The 26,158-nt window shown below is 37.7% G+C and overlaps 1 protein-coding gene across 2 annotated transcripts in view; it reads right to left on the reverse strand.

The window, feature by feature from the left end:
- Positions 1 to 215: 215 nt before the first annotated feature.
- The window catches only part of rgs19 (regulator of G protein signaling 19), a 79,546-nt gene continuing 53,603 nt past the window's right edge, over positions 216 to 26,158 (reverse strand). For both annotated transcript variants that reach the window (XM_022677329.2, XM_022677330.2), the window contains exons 3-6: positions 22,252 to 22,391; positions 19,233 to 19,307; positions 15,926 to 16,160; positions 216 to 4,148 (exon numbers count right to left, since the gene is read on the reverse strand). In XM_022677329.2, coding sequence (XP_022533050.2) covers positions 3,960 to 4,148; positions 15,926 to 16,160; positions 19,233 to 19,307; positions 22,252 to 22,391 — 639 coding nt within the window. In that variant the 3' untranslated portion in view covers positions 216 to 3,959. The remainder of the gene's footprint in view (positions 4,149 to 15,925; positions 16,161 to 19,232; positions 19,308 to 22,251; positions 22,392 to 26,158) is intronic.

The following is a 26,158-nucleotide window of genomic DNA, read 5'->3' on the forward strand; positions in this document are numbered from 1 at the left end:
GTCGATAAGTTGGAACGTTTTTTTCCTCTGTTTGGTTTGTTTTCACACAAGATACACACTTTAAACTAAGGGAAATGAGAATCACTAGTAAAAAACCCACAAGTGTAAATATTTTCCTTGTTACAAGTGACAATTAGCACTAAATTACCATAGTTTAATGTGTAGTTTCAATATTTTATGGTCAACTTCTTTATAACAAGCATAAAAAAGTGTCTGCGTGACCCTTTTCTGATTTTGAGAAGGTGGAAGTAATGAATCTATTAGCAAAGTCGCAGGACAATCTAACCAATCAGATTCATGATTTTCACTCCGGGGCGGGGCCATGGATGTCTAACCCCTTCTCAGCGCTGTGCTGAAGGTGTTATGCTTTGCTTAGTGTAAAACGGAGCTCATGCTGGATTATTGTAATAGTTAACTAACTATCATGGAGTTGCGGCTGCAAATGAGACAGATATTGTGCCATATCATATTAAAAAGCTTATTTAAAGGCTGTCCTTCAATGTGAAACTAATTCACAATAATAGGCTGCCTGACTGGTGAGTTTTTGTGTGTACAAGCATAAAAAAGATCGCTAGTAGTTTTTCTCAGTAGTTAGCTAGCTAGCTTTCTCGTTCCACCTTAAATGGTGCAACAGATGGCAGGGGCTGCATTTTTTAGATGTTAAATTTCAGATCCATACATTTTCAGATTAAAAAAAAAAATCAGATCCATACATTTTCAGACTTAAAAATTCAGATTTGTACATTTTTAAAATTTAAATTTCAGATGCAAAATATTTTTTTTCAGATGTTAAATTTCAGATCCATACATTTTTACATTTAAAATTTCAAATTATCAATGATCATTACAAAAACAATCTTTTATTTTTTTAGCATTGTTTTGCCAGTAAAGTCTAAATAATTCAGTCACTGTTTCTGAAGGATTGAGGTTCAAGCAGTTTAAAAAAAAACGCTTCCAAATCAAGCAATTTCTGACTGAGCTTTAAGAGGAAAAAAAACAGCAAAAGAAAAAAGACAAACAATGTGAGAAGTCCCACCTCGAGCGTTTCATTGAAAGCTTGTGTTTTTCATTCAGGGCTCGAGTTTGAAGACAAGCAATAGTAACGTATGATTCAAAGTAATGTACAGTAAACTGCTCATCTTCAAATGTTACAGTAGTAGTTTATGGCGCATTATTACATGCCTGCTTTATAGACGTTCCTCAAACCGGTCTTTAGGTACATCGGGATGGAGCACATTTATAGTGTATCCTATGAACGCTGTGTGAGCTGCACTGGACTGGTTTGCGATCCACTGGATTAAAGGAGCAGCTGGATTAGCACACATGCTAACGTGGCTAAAAAGGAATATATCTATATGCTATTTTGTGTCTGTTTGCTTTCATTCACTCTTAGCAACAGTAATGTTACTTATTACTTAACTATTCCTTTATGTCAAGAGTAACTGGGAAGGGACTAGGAAGCAAAATCATACTGCAACCCACACACACACACACACACACACACACGCACAAGGCCAAACTAGGCTACAGCTTGTATTTCAGAGGCCTGTCATGATTATATCATAATGATCTGATTATCGTCAAAACATACAGTACCATCAATATCAGCGCAATACATAACAGTGGTCAGGGTGGCGTGAGTGTGTGTGTGCGTGTGTGTGTTTGTGTGTGTTTGTGTATTAGCATGGCAGATCTGTACAGTATGTTCATGCCTACAGCGCAAAAAAGTTCAATTTAAGTCTCTTAAAGCAAACCAGCACTTTTGCTACAATTCTTTCTTTCTCCAGTTTAACAAAACAGTGAAACATTTTGGCAAAAAATTAAGAGACCACTTAAAACGATGAGTTTCTTTGATTTTACCAAATTAAAAACCTCTGGAATATAATCAAGAGGAAGATGGATGATCACAAGCCATCAAACCAAACTGAACTGCTTGCATTTTTTGCACCAGGAGTGCAGGCATAAAGTTATCTAAAAGCAGTGTGTAAGACTGGTGGAGGAGAACATGCCAAGATGTATGAAAACTGTGACTAAAAACCAGGGTTATTCCAACAAATATTGATTTCTGAACTCTTAAAACTTTATGAATATGAACTTGTTTTCTTTGCATTATTTGAGGTCTGAAAGCTCTGCATCTTTTTTTGTTATTTCATCCATTTCTAAACGCTCTAAATGACGATATTTTTATTTGGAATTTGGGAGAAATGTTGTCCGTAGTTTATAGAATAAAACAACAATGTTCATTTTACTCAAACATAAATCTATAAAAAGCAAAATCATAGAACTGAAGTGGTCTCTTACTTTTTCCAGAGCTGTATATATATTTTTTTATATCTGCTAATAGTCCAAAAAATGTTCAGATCTGATTCATCTTAATAAAGGAGTTTAAATGTCAAAATGTCAAACTATTTAATCTATAAAAGTCTATTCGAACTGGTTGCAGGGTTATTATAGTTTATTATAGTAATGCAGTTTGCAGTATTTTTACTCGGGTTTTATGTTCTGACACATTAAGCTCTTGGCTTCAAATTAATAAAGAAAATAATAATAATAATAATAATAATAATAATAATAATAATAATAATAATAATAATAATAAGTGAAGATGTAACAGAGGCGGCTGAGGTTTGCGTACCAGTTTTACGCAAAAACATACTCTCTCTCACACACACACACACACACACACACACACGCTCATGACCTCTTGCTAGGCTTACGTATGTACAAGAACAACAACGACAACAAAAAGAACACTTTAAACAAAACTAAAAAATAAATAATATTAACAATATACTCAATTTCAAATGTACTTGAGTGACCAGTCTAATTAAGACCTAGGCATCTTCTCCTCCCTCTCACTTTCCTCACATTTACGACTACATCTATCTGTCATCGTCCTCCTCCTCTCCGATAGCAGTCGTTAGAAATATGTTAGCATTCTATATAATCTGTAATGATTTTTATGATTTTCATCTGTTTTTTTTTGTTTTGTTTTGTTTTTTTGCACCTGGGAAACATTTAGCCCCTCCTATTAAAAATAATAATATAATAAAAAAATAAAAAAACAGAAAAAAAAATCAACCATCCAACCAGCACCTCAACACCTCGCCTCAAGAGAGTGAGCCAATCAGAGAAGAGAGACAGTGGAGAGGTCAAAAGATGACGGGCGATTGGCGAGCCAGCCAGGAGCAGAGCGGAGCAGAGAAAGTGGACTCCAGTGTGTCTTATTGCAGAGGCTCTCTCTCGTCTCTGGTCGACTCGTGATGACAGGAGGATGTTCAGGATGAAAAAAAAAAGTGTTCGTACGCATAGAAGTACGAAAAAAAAGAGGAAAAAGTAAAAAAAAAAAAAAAAGGCTATAAAGATCAGAAAAATCAGTAGTCGTTGCTGTTGTGGCCTGTAGTTGAAAGCCACATTGAAATTATGGGCCAAAGAGAGAAAGACAGAGAGAGAGAGAGAGAGAGAGAGAGAGAAAAAAGACAGGAAAAAGAGAGAGAGAGAGAGAGAGAGAGAGGCTGCTTCGTCAACCCTGTGTCTTCCAGTTTCAGTCTGTGCAGGTTCAGAAGTTTCCGGAGGATTAAGGAGGATTTTTTCCCTCCGAGACGATAGACAGGAGGTGTAGCACATGGGAAACAAAAAAGAATAAAAAAATAAAAATAAAATAAAAAATAAAGTAATCCAACCAGGACGAGGGATGAAAAGACGAAGGTTAAAAATCCCATTAAAACCAGCGCATAGGTTCTTCTAGGTTCTCCTCTATTCTTTAGTGGTTGTGCGATGGAAGGAGGTGTGCAGGGATAGAGGGATGAGCAGAAAGAAAGAGAGAGAGAAAGTAAGTAAGAGAGAGAGCGATACTCCGGTGAAGGAGGTCAGTAGGTTGGTTGATGTGTGGGTGTGGTGGTCGGTGTGTGAGCGTGTGAGTGGTTTTTGAGTATGGGGTGGGGTGGGGTGGGCTGGCTCTAGGACTCAGAGGAGGAACGTGAGCCCCCGTGCACCAGCGATCTGTAGATGGCCGAGTTGAGGAAGCGTGGGTAGGAGTCTCTGTGCATGAGTGTGTAGATCTGCAGCTGTGCGTCCTCGAACGTGTGTGGAGTTGGTTCCTGCATCTTCTTGTTGATCACCTCCCGCACCCGTGAATCCAAACTCACCTGTACGAGAGAGAGAGAGAGAGAGAGAGAGAGAGAGAGAGAAGTTCAGATTTATTCTGTTCTGTTCTGGGAAAAATGAAAAATTTGAGGGAACTTTTATCGTCTATGGAAAGGGAATTAGAAATCTTTAAAACTTGGAATGATGTCAATAGGTTGTTGCCGAATATAAAAAAAAAAAAGTATGTTTTTTGGAACTCGAAAAGAAACGGATGAGGATATTAAATAAAAAATACATGATGTTAAATTCGAAAGAGTTTTTGAAATACGTTTTTTAAGTCAAAAACTAACAGGGAAACAACATATTTGATATATAAAAGGAAGGATTCCAAAGTCAATATCAACCTGTATAACCTACACTAGCGTACTATATTTTATTACTACATGCAAAACTGCTTACTCAGTATAGCTGTAATGCTTTATTGTGTGCAATATTAAATTCACTAGGTGTTTTATGTGTATATGTTTAACGTGCAATATTTCTCACCTTTTTATCTAGTATTTATTTGCTAGTTATTCACTGTTAGTCCTGGTGCAGTAATACTGGTCACAACCTACCATAATCATAACTCCTCTGATCTTATCTCAGCTGCACTAGATGTATATATTTTTAGTATTTTTTATATATTTTGTTTATATTTTCTGTAATCTTTTGTATATGCAGATGTATTATTATTTGTTGGTAAATTTTCCTGACCTGTTTCTCTGTCCTTTCCTCTGTGCTGCTGCAACATTGCAAATTTCCCCATTGTGGTATTAATAAAGGATTATCCTATCTTATCTTATCTTATCTAGAAATATATTACACTGTAAGGGCTCTAAGTATAATATACTGTTTTATTTGTTCTTCCTTATATATCAAACTGGGTGGAAGTGTGTGGGTCTGCTTATAAAACAGCAATAAATGCTATAGTCTATCTATCTATAGTAATGCTATAGTAATCTATCTATCTATCTATCTATCTATCTATCTATCTATCTATCTATCTATCTATCTATCTATCTTCAATTGACTGAAAACAAGATGGCAAGAATCCCAGTAAAAAGTTTCTACAGCCAAAGTTTCCATGATACTTCATTTTTTAAAACGATCTACCTATCTGTCTGTCTGTCTGTCTGTCTATATATCTATCTATGTTTAAATGACTGAAAATAAGATGGCAGGAATCCCAGTCAAAAGTTTCGACGGACAGTGCATGCAGAAACATGGGCTAGGTAAAAAAAAATAAATAAAAAAATAAATAAAAAGACATTAACTTTGCAAAATCCTAAAAGCTAAAACACTCAGTGTAGCGCTGTCAGGTTGCATTTACTAGCACAGCTTTTTTTTAAAGAATTACAAGTTTTGCTTACTTAGGTGCCCCCAGGCGGGCGAGACCTGCTGAATTCGAAGGAAAACATGGCGACACCCTTGTTCCTTACTACTGTCGCTGAAAAGGTGCTTGAAAGAATCCATAAAATGCAATGACCAGAGCACCAGAGACCTCAACATCAATTACGGGCCCACAACTTGTGCAATTCAACACCAGACCATCCTCAGTGTCACTTTTCACATGACTTAAGATCTACTTCTTCCAAAATGCCTTCCAAAATACTGTTAACAATTCAACAAAATACTGATACTGACATTGTTGATGCACTCAGTTCACTGTATTCAATTTTAACATCAATACAAAATACCAACTGCAATACAAACATAGCCTAAACTAATATAGGAATCAAGAACATTCATGCTAACCCTGCAGAGAAAAAAAGGGGGTTTAGGGTCCTCCTCATTCCAATGTCTACCCCCCACTCTACACCCCTCCCTTCTCCACACACACACACACACACACACACACAGTGATTCTATTTATAGAGCTCTTCTGGGGAGGCCAAGGGGGGCACAATTTATAGTTTCCTGTGCTCCGACTTTTTATTTAATGTTTCTGAGAGTGTGCAAGAGAGGTAGAGAGAGAGAGAGAGAGAGAGAGAGAGAGAGAGAGAGAGAGAGAGAGAGACTGTGGTTGTAAGTTCTCCACGGGTATCTTCCATGGCTGGTGTGAGCCGACACACACTGATAAACTGAAACGCAGAGATACTACACGTTAAGAACACACATGGTTTACATTAACACACACACTAAAACACAGCAGCCCACCACACCACTGGAGAGAACGCATTCACAATCTGCATTCGTTCTCTCTCTCTAAACAAAACACTGTCTGCCTGGAAGCTGAACTGCTTGAATTTTTTCACCAGGAGTGCAGGCATAAAGTTATCCAAAAGCAGTGTGTAAGACTGGTGGAGGAGAACATGCCAAGATGCATAAAACTGTGATCAAAAACCAGGGTTATTCCAACAAACATTGATTTTTTGAACTCTTAAAACTGTATGAATATGAAAATGAGGTCTGAAAGCTCTGCATCTTTTTTGTTGTTTCAGCCATTTCTCATTTTCTGCAAATAAATGCTCTAAATGACAATATTTTTATTTGGAATTGGGGAGAAATTTTAAACAAAGTTGCTCGGCGATTTAACATTCCTCGATCCACAGTGTCAATTGTGTACCAGGAATACATCACAGAAGGCTAATATTACCACACAAAGTAGACAATGCAGTTTGTGGTTATGACCGTGACCGGTGGCGTCTGGCTAGAATCGTCCATGTGGACACATAACTGACTCTGGAATTCAGAAATCACATGCATATCCCATGTGACTGCAGGAGGCCCCACATGCACGTCCCACAGGTCAGTGCAGCATTCTTTAGCTTCCATGAGACATGGCAAAAGTTTTAGGACACATGGGACACATTGCAGGGTCGGAACTAACTGTGGTATGACATAAGTTGATTTAATTCATAAGTTGCGTAATGTTTGGAAACATCCCATTTTACGTAAAACAGACTGTAAAGACTGTACTATATGCTAGTGCTGGGCGATATGGAAAAACATCATGTATCACAATATGGAATTTTCACATCACGATAACGATATATATCATTATATGCCACATTTGAGTATGTTTTCAGTTATTCTTTGAAAAATATGAAAAAAAATGCTTACTTTTTTCCAATTTTATTTCAAAGTGACATTAAACCAAACTTTCACAAATGAGAATTACTACCTTTTAGTGCAGCAATATATATATATATATCAAATGAAAACAGATGAGGTAGATCCAGTAGCTATTTTTTTCAAAATGATATAGGTATTTCAATTGAGTTATCAAAATAAACTCAATTAACATTTTTTAAAGTGTCCGTCAAATAACGTAAAGCAGCTTCATGACGCAAAACCACATTATGAAGCTTTTTTTGTGAAGATTACTTTATTATCACTTATATAACCGAGTTTATGCAAAGTGACCACGCCAATATATTTTATCATAGCCTACTTTAAATATTTGCATGAATAATTGATTAAATTACTGTAGAAACGATAGGGATATGACGATAAATATCGTTGGGGCGATAGAAAAGGGTCTATCGTGCTCCTTACCTTCTATCGTCCCCACGATATTTATCGTCATATCACAAACCACTACTATATGCTATTTTTTATTGCATTCAATTTCCCTAAATTTTGTTGTATCACACGGTGGGACACATTATTATTACAATTTTACAAAAAAAAGGAAAAGAAAAAAAAGGAAAAAAGATAAAGAGAATAATGACTATTTAAATTTTCTTACAAATCAGATTCCACACCATATAAATATATTTATTTTCCTTTCTTCACAAATGACATGAATCATTGATCTGTGTTTGTTTTTTTTTTGTATGTGAGATTTAATCTCTTGAAATGTCGGCCTGTGGTTTTGTTTTACATTGTATTTTATTCATGTTAATCTGTGTTCCGCTATGATATCATTTGTTTTTACTAAAGCTCTTCTCATGCATACTGTATCATCATGTGATCCCTGTGTTGTGCTGCGCTTCATTAACAGGAAGTGTCTTTCTAAAATCTGGCCCCGGGTTTAACATTTGCATATAGCTAGAGTGTACAGTACACACACTCGTAAAGTTACTAGCGGCTGATGTGAGTCAAAACAGAAACACACTCCATATGTGTGTGTGTGAGAGACTGTGTTAAAGCGTTCACAGTGTTTATAATTGTTTTGCAGCGCTGACAGATGCGGTGAGCTGGATGGCGCTCGGGGCGTGTAGGTGTGTGATGGCTGGTGAAAGGTGGGGTTGTCCCAGCAGCGGTGCTGTAGGGCTGGGACAGGGTTGACTGAACTGCCAGGAAAACACTCACTGAAGTCATGTTCACTTCATCACCGCACTGATTGAAAACATGAGTGGGTGGGGTGGCAACAGGGGGTGCGCGAATGTGTGTGTGTAGGAGGTTGACTGTCCCACAGTATTAGAGTGTCTATGAAGAAACAGAGGGACTGTGTGTGTGTGTGCATATGTGTGTGTATAGCCAGTATGCACACTGCTGCAGCCTTGGATCATGTAAAAAGACCTTGTATTCTGCCAGTTGGTCTCTCGCCAGCCAAATCTGGCTATTAAAAAGCTATTAAAATAACATGGGAGACTAAAAGAGAGAGTTGCGCAGTATTACAGTCGAGGTTTTTTTTAACTCAACTTCAAACATTTCATGCCTCCATGTGCTTATTTCGACAAGTCAATTAGAAAAAAACAAACAAACCAAACCAAAAAAAAAAAAAAAAAAAAAAAACGGGCTCCGAGTGGTTCCAATCCTGTTCATGCAGCTTGCCATCGGCTACGGAGCCCTGTGAGAGAGACAGAGAGAGAGAGAGCACAATTCTTGGTCTTGCTCTCTCTGGGTCGGTAGATGGCGCTCTCTCTCTCTCCCCACATCACTCCAAAGGGTGATGTCGCTCAGCACAAGGCTGTCTGTGAGCTGATGTATCAGAACCGAGTCGCTGCGCTTTCCTCCAAACATGCTGTGATGCTACTCGACAATGCTGCATTAGCAGCAGTTCGAAAAGAGGCGGTGGCTGACTTCACATGTATCGGAGGAGGCATGTGCTAGTCTATGCCCTCCTGGTGTGAATTGCGCAAGTAAATTGGGAAGAAAATGGGAAAAAACATCGATCCTCACATTGAGGGCCATCCCAGCTGGCCACGTAATCAATAGACATTAATTTCAGGTTGAACGTTGGTCATGACGTCAGATAACAAACAACATCTTATGTCAGAATACCATCTACTAATACTGTTACGTGCCTGATTCTTCTGACCATTTACGCTCACCACCTAGGAAACAGTTAGAGGTGTACATTGGTTGGTGTGGTGCAGTGGATAACACCACCACCTGTCAGTAAGCTACCATGTGGGAGACTGGGGTTCAATTCTAGGTCTATGTGACTATGCTGTGCTACACCAGTAAGAATCCTTGGGCAAGACTCCTAACACTAAATTGACCCACCTCTGTAATAGAAATAACCTTGCAAAGCACTCTGGATAAAAGCATCAGCTAAATGCCATAAATGAAAGAGTTGCACCCAGAAGGAAGTGTCATACTGTAATGCTATCAGGTAGAAGGATAAATGTTACCAGAGACAAAAAACGATAAAACAGTATTAAAGTTTTTTTTTTTTAGTATTTAGTGTGCTGGTCTGTCGTAATACTTATACATACATATATTTTCACAAATATACAGGTTATTTGCACATGATTCCATAACATTACAGTACTGCAATACAGTATGAAATAGACGTTAAATAATCAGTATCTTTCTAAAGACAGCGCTGCACTGTTAATATATCAATGTGCCAAAGTCAGAGCACACCTGGCTCTTAAAAAGAATAGCAAGTGACACACTGATTGGTTTATTTCACGTTAAGCCCAAAACACACTCATTATTAATTAAGAGAATTAGTTCATGCCTTTTGTGCATTTTGAGCAGCGCAAAGCGCATTTTTTTTGCGTACTCAGGCTACTAAAGACACACTGACACGCCCTACATCCAGCTGTGCGGTTCACAACTGACGTCTTGCCTGTAGATCACGAAAATAGGACCATTTTTACCAGCTTTTATTTTAAAGAGAATATTTTAACTGTGAGGAATGGTGGTGGCAGCTAAATTGATTAACAAAAATGCAGCTTAAATCAGGTCAATCAGGTGCAAATGATTTAAATAAAGTATTAAAATGTACTGAAAAAACACAATATATTAACACAATATATTACTTTTCACAGCTGTATTGTGGTAAGTTTAAACTTTTTTTAATCTGTGACTTCGTGAAGGAAAATAATATTTTATAAACAAATATACAGTGCAGAAATTCAGTACTTGATGAGGTTCCCTTAAGCTCCCCCTCTGCCATTCCAAAACCCCTCAGGAAGAAGAGCATCCTTTTTCTTGGATAAGCTCTGAGTTCTTTATTAAGCAGAGGGTATAACTGTGCTTAAGCAGGACACGCCACTGTTGCTTTTACAATAGAGGAATGCAAATCTAATAAGTACCGGCACTATTAAGCTTCTAACCATCCAAATCATGATACTGATATCACTGCCAGGACAAATATAGAACAGAACTTGGTGGGAGGAAGCCAGTTAATGTCTGCCAGTAAGCTATAAAAAACTATAATATACAATATTTCTATATAATGCTTTACTAGTGCTAATGTGAGAGTGAAAGGTTGATCAGAGCAATTGATGCACTGTTGTTATTTTGTGTATGGGTCCCAGTTTGGTCAAAAATCTCTTTGTTTGGTTCTTTTGCTACAGCGATGTAAAGATCTGCTGAAAACTTTGTCTAGTAGGAGTGTATGAGTGTGGCAAATAGAGAGCAATTTAAAACTGGCTAATAATAGCTCTGCATGCTCTGAATGATTGTTGAGAATTTGTCTTATAATTGCTTTAAATTTGTAAGAGAATTATTTAAAAAAATTGTCTTATAATTTGTCTCAGAATTATTTGAAAATTTGTATTATATTCACTCCAAATTTGGCTGAGAACTGTTGAAAATTTGTCTTATAATTACTACAGATTTGGCTGAGATTTTTTGAAAATTTGTCTTGTATTCACTTCAAAATTGGCAGAGAATTCTTAAAAAAATTGTCTTATAATTTGGCTGAGAATTGTTTAGAAAATTGGCTCATACTTCTCTAGATTTGAATGAGAATTGTTGAAAATTTGTCTTATAATCGCTCCAAATTTGAATGAGAATTGATCCAAACGTGTTGTTTATTTCCTTTAAATTTGGTTAATAAACTGCTTCAAATTTCACTGACAAATGGTCCAAATTTGCTTAATAAGTGCTCCAAATCTCTCCTATTATTTCTCCAAATGCGGCTACAAATTACTGCAAATCTAAGAATTGCTCAAATGTTTTTCTTACAATTGCTCTAAATCCTATAAATAATTTCTTCAAGCTCTAAATTTGTCTTATATCTCATTTAAAGGTCACTAACAATTTATCCAAATTTGAGTAATAGTTGCTCTAACTGATCCCAGGTCTCATTGCTGTTCTGAATTTGTCTCATAATTAGGTTTTGTTTTATAATTGTTTCCAAATTTGCCATATAAGTGCTCTCAGTGCTTTGGTTAACAATTGCTCCAAAAATGCATTCTGGTTGTATTATTGCTCCAAATTCAATAAACAATTGCTACAAATTTGTCTTATTGTTGCTTTAAATTTGTCATATAAATGCACCCAACCATGACTAATAATTCACAAATGTATCTAATAATAATTTCTCCCAACCTGTCTTATAGCTGCTATACATTTGGTTAATTATGGTTCAAAATTCTGCCTAATAACTGCTCAAAACGCCTACTCAAAAAAAGGAAACCCTGTCAAATGAATCACTAACTTCGATGGTAAAGCTTTATAAAATCAAAGTAGTGTTGAAAGAGCTTTAACTGAATCTGATTTAGATATAGGAAAGTGGCACACAAGAAAACCTGCTCCAGCGAGTCACATCAATATTTATATGTAACATTTAAAGAACCTATATGCGGAAATAAAAATGGGATTTTATTGATATTCAACTATTTGTTTAATTGTATCTTTTTAACTTTTTAAAACAGACTGTCCTTTGTAAACTAGGTTAATTTACCAGTTGACACAATATCAATACAAAAAATATGAACAATTAACTAGGACAAATTCACTCTTAGGAAGCAGAAAAGGAACTTTACAGAAGATGAATTCCATGTGAGAGCATGAGAGAGAGAGTATGGGGGTGTGGGGGTGCTAGGCAGTAGGGATGTGTCATATCGTATCGTACGTGATAATATCGCCAAACATTTTGAATATCGTGAACGATATTATACCCTGAAATATCGTGCCATATCACCCGCCCCTAATTAGCACATCAAAGTACTACTTTTTTGCAGTTTTTAGCAAAATAAAAAATCACACTGTTCTCATTTGCCATTCTATATCTACTAGAGACAGATTATATCTGTCCAGTATCATTTATTTTACTTTAATCCTGGAAATATGGAGATATTTTAAGTGCATTATTAGTATCATGATATTCTGGATCATTGACTTCTGTTACAAATCTGATAACATTATTATTTTAAATATCTCAATTAGCCATATCATATTGCATGCAATGATAAAATTCTAAATTATTTTTTAATTCAGTGTTTTGACATATCGCCAAAAGTATCGTTATCGTGAAAATACCATGAAATATTGTGATATTATTTTAGAGCCATATCGCCCACCCCTACTAGGCAGTATCCATATTTAACCCATATTAATGGCGCATCAATGTTTTTTTACCTCATTTTTCAGTGGTGCTGATGCTACTGTTATGGCTGATCAGTGCACTGTACAATACAGGGGTCGATACAGAAGAAACATAATAGCTCACTTGATCTACAACACAGACTAACACACTCGTGCTGAACTGCTCCACTGAACATGACCTGCAGCAGCTCTTAGTCCTACAATGCACTTTCAATACTTAATGAGTCTGCTCTCAAGGAAACAGAGGCCCAGAGAAATAGAGAGAGAGAGAGAGAAAGAGAGAAAGAGAGAGAGAGAGAGAGAGAGAGAGGAAGGAGGAAGCACACAGTTAATTAAATATCACAAAACCACTACGACGAGCTATACATAGTCTGAGCTGTGAGACGGACAGATGGCGGGAAAGGGGGGAAAAGGGCGTAGCTGCAATGTACGCCATGTTCATCGTTAGTGTGGAGCGTAGGATTGAGTGGGTGTGTGGTGGAGTGTTGCGTTCAATGCTATGCATTAAGGGACGACTGGACGGATTTGTCTTCCCTGTCCGCCGCAGCTCTAGACGAGACCATGCTCCTTCTCACAAGCAGCTGACTTACACATAGGCTGCACTATTTTTCTATCCTTATTGACCTCTGTTTGCACTGTGCACACAGACCGAGCAGGAGTCATAAGTGCGACTGTTTAATGCAGAGGAAAAGCAAAAAGTCATGGGAGGAGAAAAAAAAAACATACAAAAAAATACAGCCCTCTGTCCTCGTGGCACAAAGAGCTGAGTGTGCAGTGTTAGCGGAGTTTGAGCTGGATTTGTTTTATCAGAGGAGGTCCTGTAACGCAATTTAGAAGGGATTTGTCTGGCCGACTGACACAAAATAAAGTACCTTGTAGTAGCTCAACAATCCAAAAAATCTGACATTTGATTTGATACAATATATGTATGTATGATGTACAGGTGCTTGGGCAATGAAACTGAAACACCTGGTTTTAGACCACAATAATTTATTGTCCCTACGGACAGTTCTGGTGGAAACAGGAGAGTTGAGGTGCACATTGAATTCTGCCGTGATTTGTGCAGCTGTGGTTTTATGTTTTTTGGATACAATCCGGGTTAGCACCCGAACATCCCTTTCAGACAGCTTCCTCTTACAGCGTCCACAGTTAATCCTGTTGGATGTAGTTCTGTGGTTGGTACTTACTGGTGGTATGCTGCAACTACCCTGGATACTGTGGCTCTTGATACATCACAAAGACTTGCTGTCTTGGTCACAGATGCGCCAGCAAGACGTGCACCAACAATTTGTCCTCTTTTGAACTCTGGTATGATAGATATTCCAATAGATACCTGGTATCCGATTTAGATATAACTTAATCAACACCAGAGTTTAACTCCCTACATAAAACGAACATAAAACGTCAAGTAGAGCTGCAACAATTAGTTGTGTTGACTAATTAGTTGTGTGAATGTGTAACCTCACCGCAATACACAAAGTTCTGGGGATAGATATGCAATGGAAGAGGGGTAAAGGGCTCACTCCCACAGTTTACAATAAACTCTGTGGGCCCTATCACACACCCTGCGCAAGGCACATCACTATGCTCATTGCTATCTTACACCCTGTCTACAGTCTTTTTTTTATGCCTTATATCTAATCTACACTGATTGGTGTGGTGGTCTTGAAGTGAGGTGTCTTCAGGTAAATATCTGGCGTGTTTCTATCTTAGTGGTGGGAAATACATGTGTGCCACTGACTGATTAAACTCTGACAATAGTCTACTATCTAATAGCTGACAAATCCTATTTTAGCCAGGCAGAAGCATAATGCATGTTGTGAGTTCTCAGCACACAAATCCAGCTTTTACATCAGCAATAAACAGAATAAAGAATAAAATAACATTATTGTTCTCTTAAATGAGCTGCTGGCACACCTTTACAGCGTGAACACGCAGGTCAGTATCCTCTGCTGAGATGCGCAAAAGTGCTGCACTGTTAAGATACGAATGTGCCAAAGTCAGAGCTCACCTGGCTCTTAAAGGAAATGACGAGTGGCACACTGATTGGTTTATTTCACGTTATGCCTAAAACACACCCAAGATTAATGCACCCTCACGATTCCAAATAGATCACTAAAATAGAGCCCAGTGTCTCCAAAAGTGCCCAAACAACAGATCACACATTCAGTGTCGACTAATTGTAAATGTGTAACTGCTCCACAATACCAACATTTCTGGGGATAAAAACACAATGGGAGAGATGTCTCCTAGATAAAAAAAATCAGTTTAGTCGACTTCCAAGATAATCATTAGTTGAAGCCCTACAGATACAGTTACATTTAGAATAACTGCAACTGACTAATATTAGGCTCAAAAATAAAATGGTAAAGATATGCAGTAAATGAGACTTGCCATGTAAGATTTCCATGAGCTTATTAGACTTTAAGTTTAAAAGTTTAAAACGTACTTTAAAATTGCACCAACGTTACATTCTGGCATCTATAGCTCTGCATGAAAGAGATGAAAAATTTCAGAAAAAGCTGGCTCAAAAATTGCTTTAAAATTTGCTCAAAGCTCAAAGCATCTCACTGCTACCTGTACTGAGGATGGCTTTGTATTAGGACTGTAAGATAAACCATATTTTTATTGTTGCTGTGATATTGTGAGTTTTCATGACAACCACATTGTAATAGCTGTAATAACATCGTAAATAACAGTAACTCAACAGTAACTCAAACTGCTTACTCGGGTGCAGCAACAGAGGGAGCCTAATTTATGTCGCTTTATACCAGTATTGGGATATTCAACAGTGCTTCATTGGTTGATAGCTAACTGTTGCATCATTTTGGCCACAGCACATCTCACTGTGTGTGTGAAAGGGTCAATAAAGAGTTAACCTATTAATCAAAAAAGGAATATTATGCTATTGATAACAATACAGACTAGTCATTTTTTGCTTTTGCCAGAACCTATGAATTCACAGCGTCTATTAAACGAACATGATCTTTCACACCATGATGAGCACACAGATTGAAATCAATGCGTCATGCTATGGCAAGTTTCATTTTCAGTTTTTCACACTGTGTATCGCACTGTGTGTGTGTGTGTGTGTGCGTGCGTGCAAACACAGCCCTACCTCTTTAGGCGAAAGTATAGAGATGTAGTCTTCGTAGATCATCCGCGCCTTCTCGTCTATGGCACTCTTGTTGATCTCTTTCTTCAGGTCTTCACAGGCCAGCCAGAAGAGCATGTTCTCTTCACTGTACTCTGTCCTCAAAAACTCACGGAACACATTCCGCCCCGCCGGGTTCTTCATCAGCTTATCGAAAGACTGAGCCCACTGCTTCATCTCTTCCAATGTCGGTTTGGTGCTGAGACAGATAAGAAGAGAAGCACCTAATTAAACCTCTTCGGCAACTACTATTAGATATTAGATAGTAACTAATACTGTGTAGTAGTTGCAAATGATCAATTCATGAAATGAATACAAACTAGGTATTTTAACCCTGTAGAGGGCAAATGAGTGAGTGTAGGAAGTGTCAGCAGGAAGTGCTGAGGTTAATTGATAAAATCACATCATGCAGAACAAGCTGTGGCATGCTGCACTGTTCACATCACCAATGGCATCTAACAAAGGAAATAAGTCCTATCAGAGTAATGCTTACATTGATCTCAGCCCTGAATTCAGGTTGTAATACAGTTTATTCATTCACCCAATAAAAAAGTGAGGGGTCACACAAATGTCAACACAAAATTTTAGCTTAACTAAAATGCATGCATGGATAAGATGAATTTCCCTAAATAATCTGAGGTAATTTAAGTAATGTTAACTGAAAACTCAAAAAAGTTAATTTAATTAATTGTTTTGTTTTACAGCAATGTTTTAGTCAGCTTTCCCCAATAATTCTACTCTGAATTTCATGGTCGTGGGAACTAAATATATTTGTACTATTTAAGTAAAATTTAGATTCAATTTACCTCGGTGACTACCGTGCACAACAAATTCTGTTTTTTTGGAATATACTCCCTGAGAGTTTATTAATATTAACTCAGAATATTAAAGTAACTCTTTTCTGGAAGTTGGCCTTTTAACTCTGTTCAGGAGTTAAATCTAAAGTGTTGTGGGAGTTAAAATATTTATCCCATCTAGAGTAAAATACAGCTCTCAGCTGGAGTTCATTTTACCATAAACTGCTTCACAGTGTTAAAAAAGAATGCAAAAAATGTGTTTTATTAAATTAATATTATTAAAAAAAAAAAAAAAAAAAAAAAAAATATATATATATATATATATATATATTTTTTTTTTTTTTTTTTTTTTGAACATTTAGGAGTAAAAATGACAACAAAATCATCATTACTGATTACAATAACAATTTCATACTTAACAAGTGTATGCCGGTGTATTTTTTTCATTGCATGGCAACTTCGATCCTGTATTGCAGTTCTCAGTGCATTACCAGCACTTTGTCACACTTAACAGTGCAGAAGAAGACAACTTGCTCTTATAGCCAACAACACATCAGCTAAGCAAACAACCATTTTAATAAAACATAATGAAACACCCCATGGAAGGAGCCCTAGTGGGCAAGACTTCACACTGATGGTAAGCTGGGATTGGGGGACACGCCCATTAGAGAGTTTTAGTTCAGTCACACTCCTCAACACCTTGGAATAAACTCTGAAATAAACTCTACACCACCAAAGAGTTCCTCTCAACTTGTGGTTTAAATTGGAGAATAAACTCACATAATTGAACACTTTCACACATTTTTGTTTAACTCCAGATTGTTGAACTCCAGAAATTTGCTGTGTGGCCGTATATAATGTGTACTAAACGACTCCATAATTCATAATAACATCAACACAATAGCACTATGGTACACATAGTGTACACATAGGATAATAAATCAAATCAAGTAGCACAAACACAGCAGGCAGCATGAGCACTCATGCTATCACACCACATATGCATGCTTAGTGAGAAAACCATCTAATTTCCATTTTAGAACTGCTGTCACCCTTCCTTGCTTAAGTGTTATTTTCCATGTTAATGAAAAGTGCTGTATAAATGGGAGCCTCACATAGATTTTTCGGAGTAACCTTTTTTTTTTCAACTCAAAACAGACAAGTTTTTAAAGAAGGTAAAGTATTTATTATAGTTACATTCTCTTTGCACCTCTTTTTGCATGTTTATACTTTGTGTTAAAAATGTTGGTGCAATGATAGATTTTATGATATATATATTACCGTATGTTCTGCACTATAAGGTGCACTTAAAATCCATGAATTTTCTCAAAAATCATCAGTGCATTTTATAATCTGGTGCACCTTATGTATGAATTCTACCAGTCAAAGCCACTCCACTGAAGTGCAGCGTTATAAAGGGTTTCAGTGAACTTAGATTTCCAATATTTTTAGCGCAGTAAGCAGCAGAGCTAGCCGCAGTTAGCAGTGCTTAGCGCTAGTAAATGCCACCCGACAACGCTTCAGTGTTCCGGTAAGCCAGGGCGCTATCAGCTAACAGTTCGTCCCACGTAGCTTGTTTTAATACGGTAAAGACGCAGACTACAGTCCAATAATACTCACCTCTGAACAGCGAAAGAGCTACAGAGGGTTAGAGGCTAACGCTAATACTGCTCCAGTCTCAGTGTTGGAGAACTAAACTGAAAACTGAACTTTTTTTTTCAATATTTTATTTCTGATTTTTCCCCATTCTCTCCCAATTTGGCTATCCAATTGTCTCACCCTACTGTGCGTCCCCATCACCGGTGGCACCTGTGACCCTTGGCGGATGCGGACAAGCACACGCCTCCTCCGACACGTGTGAAGTCAGTCACCCCTTTTTTCGAGCCGGAGCAGCTAGCACGCTCGGAGGAAAGCACAGCGGCTAGGTTCCAATACATCCGCTCACAGACGCCTCGTGCCGCCCGGCATCACCTTTAAGCTTGATGGGGAGAGAGCGCCATCTACCTACCCGGAGGGAGCAGGGCCAATTGTGCTCCCTCTGAGCGCCGGTAGCTTATGGCAAAGCTGCATGAGCAGGGGTTCAAACCTGCGACCTCCCGCTCATAGTGTCAGCGCTTTAGACAGCTGGATCACTCGAAATGCTAGTGAAATGCTTTACAATGTATAGTTACCTATAATTTTAGAGTACTTATGAGTACATCATTTACTGGCACCTTTTTTGCTGCTAACTTACTGTAACATTTACAGAAACGTTTTTACAGTGAAATCAAAAAGTCAGAATTCATTTATTGATATGTAGTGTATATATGTAAAATAATATTTTTTCCCCCAATAATAATGTAATTATAACATGTCATCCTGACAAAATGACGAAAGGGAAGGCCTTTTTATACAGGTGTATTTGAATGTGTATGGCAGCATGTGTGTACAGCAAGTGTGTGTGTGTGTGTGTGTGTTAGAACATGTGGTCTTACCAAGCTTCACAGTTTGGTATGGTCTCCAGCTTAGTCTCCTGGACTTTCATCCTACCACGGTTCTCATCTTCTCTCCTAATGGTGAGACTGGAAGGTGGTAAAACGGCATTGAGAAATAACAGTGTGCCGGAACCAACTGGGCCTGGCCACACACACACACACACACATACACACACACATACACACATATATATATATATATATATATATATATATATATATATATATATATATATATATATATATATATATATATATATATATATATATTGTATATGTATGCATATACACACACACACACACACAAATGAAGGGACTGACACTACTCTCCCATCATACGCTCCTCAGTTCACCCTTATGGTTGAACACACACACACACACACGTGCAATTTATAGCACCTTCATGTGAAAGTGACCAGAGACTGGTGCTGTGTGTCGGTGTGGTCAGCAGAAAGCAAGCCTGAGCGGCTGCTTACTGTAATCAGTTTCCTCTGCTGCTGACCACACTGACTGCCTTAAGCGCCTCCGAGCCTCGCTATGAGCTAGCATGGTGGCTAACCTCAAAACCTCAGGCTATGCGTAGCTGCTAACACTAACACTGGGGTCTGTGGTCCTCAGTTCACACCTTACGTGAGAGGTGAGTGTGTAAGCAGATCATGTGCTATAGATACACAGTTATTTTATTGTTTTTGGTACTATATAATATTATATATATATATATATATATATATATATATATATATATATATATATATATATATATATTAAATAATATAAAATTAGGTTTAAAAGAGCAATTGGTAATTTTAGCAGTGTGGAAAGTGTGCCAGTTCCTGCTGGAAAATGAAATCCGCATCTCCATAAAAAGTTATCAGAAGAGGGAAGCATGGAGTGCTGTAAGATTCACACCAGACCTCAAGCAGCTTGGACTGTGTGTCTCTCTACTCTTCCTCCAGACTCTGCTCCCTTTATTTCCAAATAAAATGCAAAATTTACTGATGAGCAGTGATGGTTTGGAGAGACATGTCATCTGCTGGTGTTGGTCCACTGTGTTTTATTATCAAGTCTAAAGCACTTCATGCTTCTTTCTGCTGACAACTTTTATGCTGATGCAGATTTCATTTTCCAGCAGGACTTGGCACACTGCCCACACTGCCAAAAGTACAAATTGGTCTTATATAGTGTTCTGATTTTCTGAGACACTGGTTTTTGGGTTTTCATTGGCTGTAAGCCATAATCATCAACAATAAAAGAAATTAAAGCTTAAAATAGATCACTCTGTGTTTAATACATCTATATAATATATGAGTTTTACATTTTGAACTAAATTACTGAAATAAAGTAACTTTTTTTTTTATATGATATCTTTTGAGATGCACTAGTGTCTATTTATATATATAGAAAGAGAGAGAGAGAAAGGGAGAGAGAGAGAGAGGGGCTGAGTTGTGGGAGTGTGAATATGGCAGCCGTCTCCCACAGGGCTCCTGGTAAAACGAGAGCAGTCTTAATCACACTTGCTTTTCAGGTTCACAGTTGACTAGAATTACAAAGTAGAGCAGACACATTCACATTCACACTTTTATCAAGGAAGCGCATCAGATCACCCAAACACACACACACACACACTTTAAACACTCAGACATATGATTAAAGATCATATAACAAGAATCAGACCATTAACCCATAAATGTACAGCTCTAAACTATAAACTAGGGCTAGATGGATCAAAATGAATATCTGGATATTTTTGAAAAGTGATATATGATATATATAAGGTAATATAAGGTAATAACAAAAAGACACTTATGACACAAAAGTACATAATCCATATTTTATACTGGCAGTTTTATTAACATTCAGCTTTATGATTACGATAAAAGAGAAATGTGCAATTTTAATGAATAACAAACAGCATTTTATTTTCCGGAAAATAAATCAAATCCTTTCGTGTTCCATAAATATTTTAATTGTACTTAAAATACAGTACCAGTCAAAAGTTTGGACACACCCCTTCTCATTTAATGAACAATAGTTGCTGCTTTTCCTTCATTAATTCCGTAAGTGTCCCCTATTTGTTTTTGTGTCTTTAATATTAATCTACAACATAAAAAATACATTTATTTACTTAAATACAATAAAACTGGTGTTCTTAAAGTACTGTTTTTTTCACAGTGTAAGACTGAAAAGCAACAGTGTGCCTTATAATCCAGTGCGCCTTATGTATGAATTCTACCAGTCAGGTATAAAGGAGCAGTAAAACCACTCCGCTGAAGTACAGTATTATAAGGGTGAGTTTTTTGCAGTGAAGCATTAGCTGCTAACCACAGCGCTAGCTCTTTAGCCATTCAGAGGCGAGTATATTGGACTGCAGTCTGTGTGTTCACTGTGTTAAAACAAGCTACATGGGACAAACCGCTAGCTGATAGCGTCCTGGGTTACCGTAACACTCAGGGTTTGCGCGGCATTTACCTCCCACTAGTGCTGCGATTAGTGGCTAATGCTAATGCTGCTGCACCCAGCCTTAGTGCTGGAGAAACTTCACTGAAAACTCACCCCTAGACAAAATATTGGATAAAATATCACCTAAGATTACTGTAAATAAATAGAAGCGCTTTACTCACTCAAGGAGAGAAATGTGTGTAGATTAACATCAGCACTATATTTATAGTTTTGTTTACTTAAGCGATTCCCCCAGCTTCCCCATTAGAAGAGAAACATGGCGACACCCTTGCTCACTTCGATGTAGGCATCCTTACTAGTGTCGCTAAATGCGCCTTATAATCTGCTGCGCCTTATAGTCAGAAAAATATGGTAAGATGACTTACAGCTTCATTCAAGTTAATGGGGTTAGAGGTTCTGAAAGTCGATTTAAAACTATTTTTTTATTTATATGCCTGATAAATAGATACTGATACATTTAAGGGTTAAAACAGTCTTTCTCACTCTCAATGTAAAAAAAAAGACTGTATCAGGTGTGAACAGTGGAAAAGAAGTGCAGTGTATAGACTGAGAGTCGTACCATGAGCAGCTACAGCAGCAGCACCAGCAGAAGCAGCAGGCGTTGGGGCGTTGTGTGGGGGAGGAGTGCTGCGCCCGGCTCGGGGACGTCTCGCTCCGCGCCATCGGAGACTCGCGGTCTGCCGGGACAGGGCCTGTGTACTGAGACACAAACAGTAAGCCACCTGGGCACCACACACATAAACAAACAAAAAAACACACATACATACAGCACATAAACATATACGAACACATGACCGTGTACACTTACAGTACCAGTTTAAAGTTTGAACACACAGGGGTTTTCCTTATTGTCTTTATGTCTTTATTAAATTTAGACATTAAACTACATCACATGAACAGTATATCTATCAGAAGCTTCTTCAGATTCTTAATGGAAAAAATAAGTGGATCTTTTATGGCATCCTTTTTGTACCACCTTTATTTTTAGGAGTTTATGAAGAGAAATGGCTTAGACTAAAATAAGCTAAGCTATTATATCTATTTTTAAATCTATTTTTTCAGTATTTCAAATTTTATGCTATTGTTTGCTCATTTTAGAAGGCCAAATATAATATATATATATATAATTTCTCCCCTCTAAAACATGTAAAATCAGCTACGCCTCTTTTCAAACGGTTACCGATGCAGCAACTGTGCTCTCTCTGACTCTCTCAGAACCAGCAATCCTCTGATTAGCCTCTAAGGACGTATTAAAACTGAAAGTCTGGACCAGACTCTATACCAAGGTTCTTGTCTTTGCTACATTGTATATATTTTTGATCCGGTTAGTTTTGGTTTCACATTGTAGTTTAGCAAGTGGACTTAAGGGTTAATCTACTGTTACAGTAAATACATGAATTCCCAGTGTAAGCGTTTCTGTCCAAAAGATAAACCAAACCATAATTTAGTAGATCTGGATTGAGACCAGCGCTTTTTGTTGGACCAAACTCTGGTCCTTTGTTCCGGACTGTGGTTTGCGGCCCTTTTCACACCTTCTACGTAGATTTGGACCCAAATTAAGGGTTATGTTTTCACACATTTAGTTTGTTTCTTTGGTCCGAATCAGTTGATGAGTTATTTTATTTGTAGCATTTTCTCCCTCTGTTTGGTTTGGTTTCACACAGGCACAAACCTAAACGCACTAATAAACCATGTGCGTATATATTATCTCCTCTGATTGGTCAGAGCTGTCTGGCGCAGGAGCAAGAAAGTAAATATAGTGAGAAGATTCTGTTCTACTGTTCTGCTTTAACACAGAACACTGCACTTTTAAACACAATGCAGATGCTCACATGGTTAATAGAGTTGCACGGCTACAAGCAGTGAACGCTGCACATGCAGCATTCAATGTGAAACTGCTTAGCGTGGAGATGTGGTAATTAGGCTAATCTGGCTAATATATCAGATTAAACTGCGCCTTATCAAAAGTTTAGCTCAAATAAAATAAATATATTCGATAGCTTGGCTGGATCGAGACCAAATCACGTTCTTACTACAAGTAAACCAATCCGGAGTTCATTTGGGACCAGACCGAGACCACCTGTCTCGAGACCACGAGACAGCATTTGTTCATAGCTGTAGTAATAATCAGGTTAAACTGCACCTGAACAGCCGATAACTCAAACATTGATTTTATCAATGATAATTTTATTTTTGGGCCTCCACCACCCTTCCTCTTCGGAGGACCAAATAATCTTTATTAGTGTTTTTACAAAGATATATTAGAGATATAATAATATAAGCAAAATAACAGGCAAAAGGAAGGGGGAGATGTAGAGGACAAAAACAAGAAAAAAGGTGGTAGAAAAAAAGACAAAATATAGCAAGAAAAAGCAAGACAAATATTTGGGAACAACAACAAAAAGAACACAACAGCGGCTACAAAAAACAACAGACAAATAGAATTTTGGTTTATCAATGATTTTAATGATTTTCAACTTAATTTTTATTTAGATTTTTGTATGAAGTAATTTATTAAAACAACACTAAAAAACATTGTTTTGTCCAGTCTTATTATTATAAAACCCAACTTGACTGTGTTCAAACTTAAAATAACAGTTGATGCTGTGCATGCACCCTCTCTCACACACACACAAACCACTTTAAAGCTCTCATGCCTATGAACATCGATCACCCACACAGACCCACAGACTGCTGAGCTTGTACATCGACATGCACGCAAAACATGCACCCACCAGATAGATACTATCTGCCATCCTTCTATCAAATATAAAAAAGCCCCGACCAGAAGTGGTGGCAACTGGGTTCTACTGCTGCAGGAAGAACAGCATCTGAACAACCACAGCACCCATGCTTTCTGTCATGCACACTTTAACAACAATACAACAATACAAATCCCACCCGCGGCAGGAGGCAGGAGGAGGCCTTGATCCGTCGATTAATGTTTGTGTGTGTATATTAGAAGCATAACTGGTTCATCTGGTGAGGAACACATCCTATCTGAGTGAGTGTGAGAGAGCGAGGAAAGGAAGCTGAGAGTGTGATGCATCATGGGAAGGTGCCATGAGAAGACAGTAAGGTCTGTGCCACCCACTCACAGACTCACACACACACATGCAAAAAAATATTCTCATGGTACCAGATGACATTTTACGGGGTCATATGTAACATTGTACTTTCATTTCAATATTTATCTGATATCCATATATAACAAAATAACATTATAAATAATAGAGTGTTCTGAGTAATATCAAAAAGTCTTTTTTTCTTTTCTTTCATGAAGAATTATTCTTGCTCAGCCTTTTAAACTCTGTTTGAAGCCCTACGCTTCAGTTCTACGTTCTCTTAACTACACTACTGATACATTTCTTTTTTTTCTCCCCAATTTAGCTAGGCCAATTGTATCCCACAATTGTGGTACAGCCACAACACAAGGGGGATGATGACCAGCACATGCCTCCTTCAACAGATATAAAGTCAGCCACCACCTCTTTGTGAACTACTGCTGATGCAACTTGGTTCTGATACATCAGCTCACAGATGTCTTGTGCTGTCTGACATCACCCTAGGAGTGATGAGGGAAAAAAAGCAACATCTAGCCACCCAGAGAGAGCAAGGCTTGTGCTCTTTCAGGGCTCCGGCAGCTGATGGCAAGCTGCATGACCAGGATTCGAACCAGCGATCTCCCGATCATAGTGGCAGCACTTTAGACTGCTGGACCACTTGGAAACTGTAACAATCAGCTGACATGTATAACAACTAACCGGACACCCGTCTCGAGAGTACAAAACTCAACTTCACAGTACATATCAGCAGAGCTAACAAACGCTGCTAACAGTACTGAGCTCCACAGTGCAGTTCTGCAGGGGAATTCAGTGCTCGGAGTTCATTTTAAACACGATTTACTTCAAAAAGCACAAAACATTTTCTCTTGAGAGACAATGCAGGACACAATGCCCTGCACAATCCGAAGCATCACCAAGCGACATGACAAAAAGCCTGATTTATTTTCACATTAATTTTAAGAATCTACTATTATAGCAAAATAAACATTAAACATTCAGTATAAATAAAACTAACTTAAATGTGTCTTTTTCTAAAACAGTAACTTACCACAATTCTGATTTTGTATGAAATAATAATAGTGTAATAATAACAAAAATCTACCACAGATCTAAAGTGCAGCATATTTAGTTCATGCATATAAACTGCACACAAACAATAAAACGTAAATACAGAGAGAAACTGGTGATCTGCCATTCTTCTAATTCAATTTTTTTAGAGTGTTAGGCAGCTGCTTAGAGGAGTCCGTGGCTGCTGATTGCTGGGACGAGGTTTGAGGATTCTGAGTTATTGTTAAATAAATATACAGGGGTTGGACAATGAAACTGAAACACCTGGTTTAAGACCACAGTAATTTATTGTCCCGACGGACAGTTCTGTTGGAAACAGGAGAGTTGAGGTGC

Source organism: Astyanax mexicanus, chromosome 13, assembly GCF_023375975.1.
Source record: "Astyanax mexicanus isolate ESR-SI-001 chromosome 13, AstMex3_surface, whole genome shotgun sequence".
Lineage (NCBI taxonomy): Eukaryota > Metazoa > Chordata > Actinopteri > Characiformes > Acestrorhamphidae > Astyanax > Astyanax mexicanus.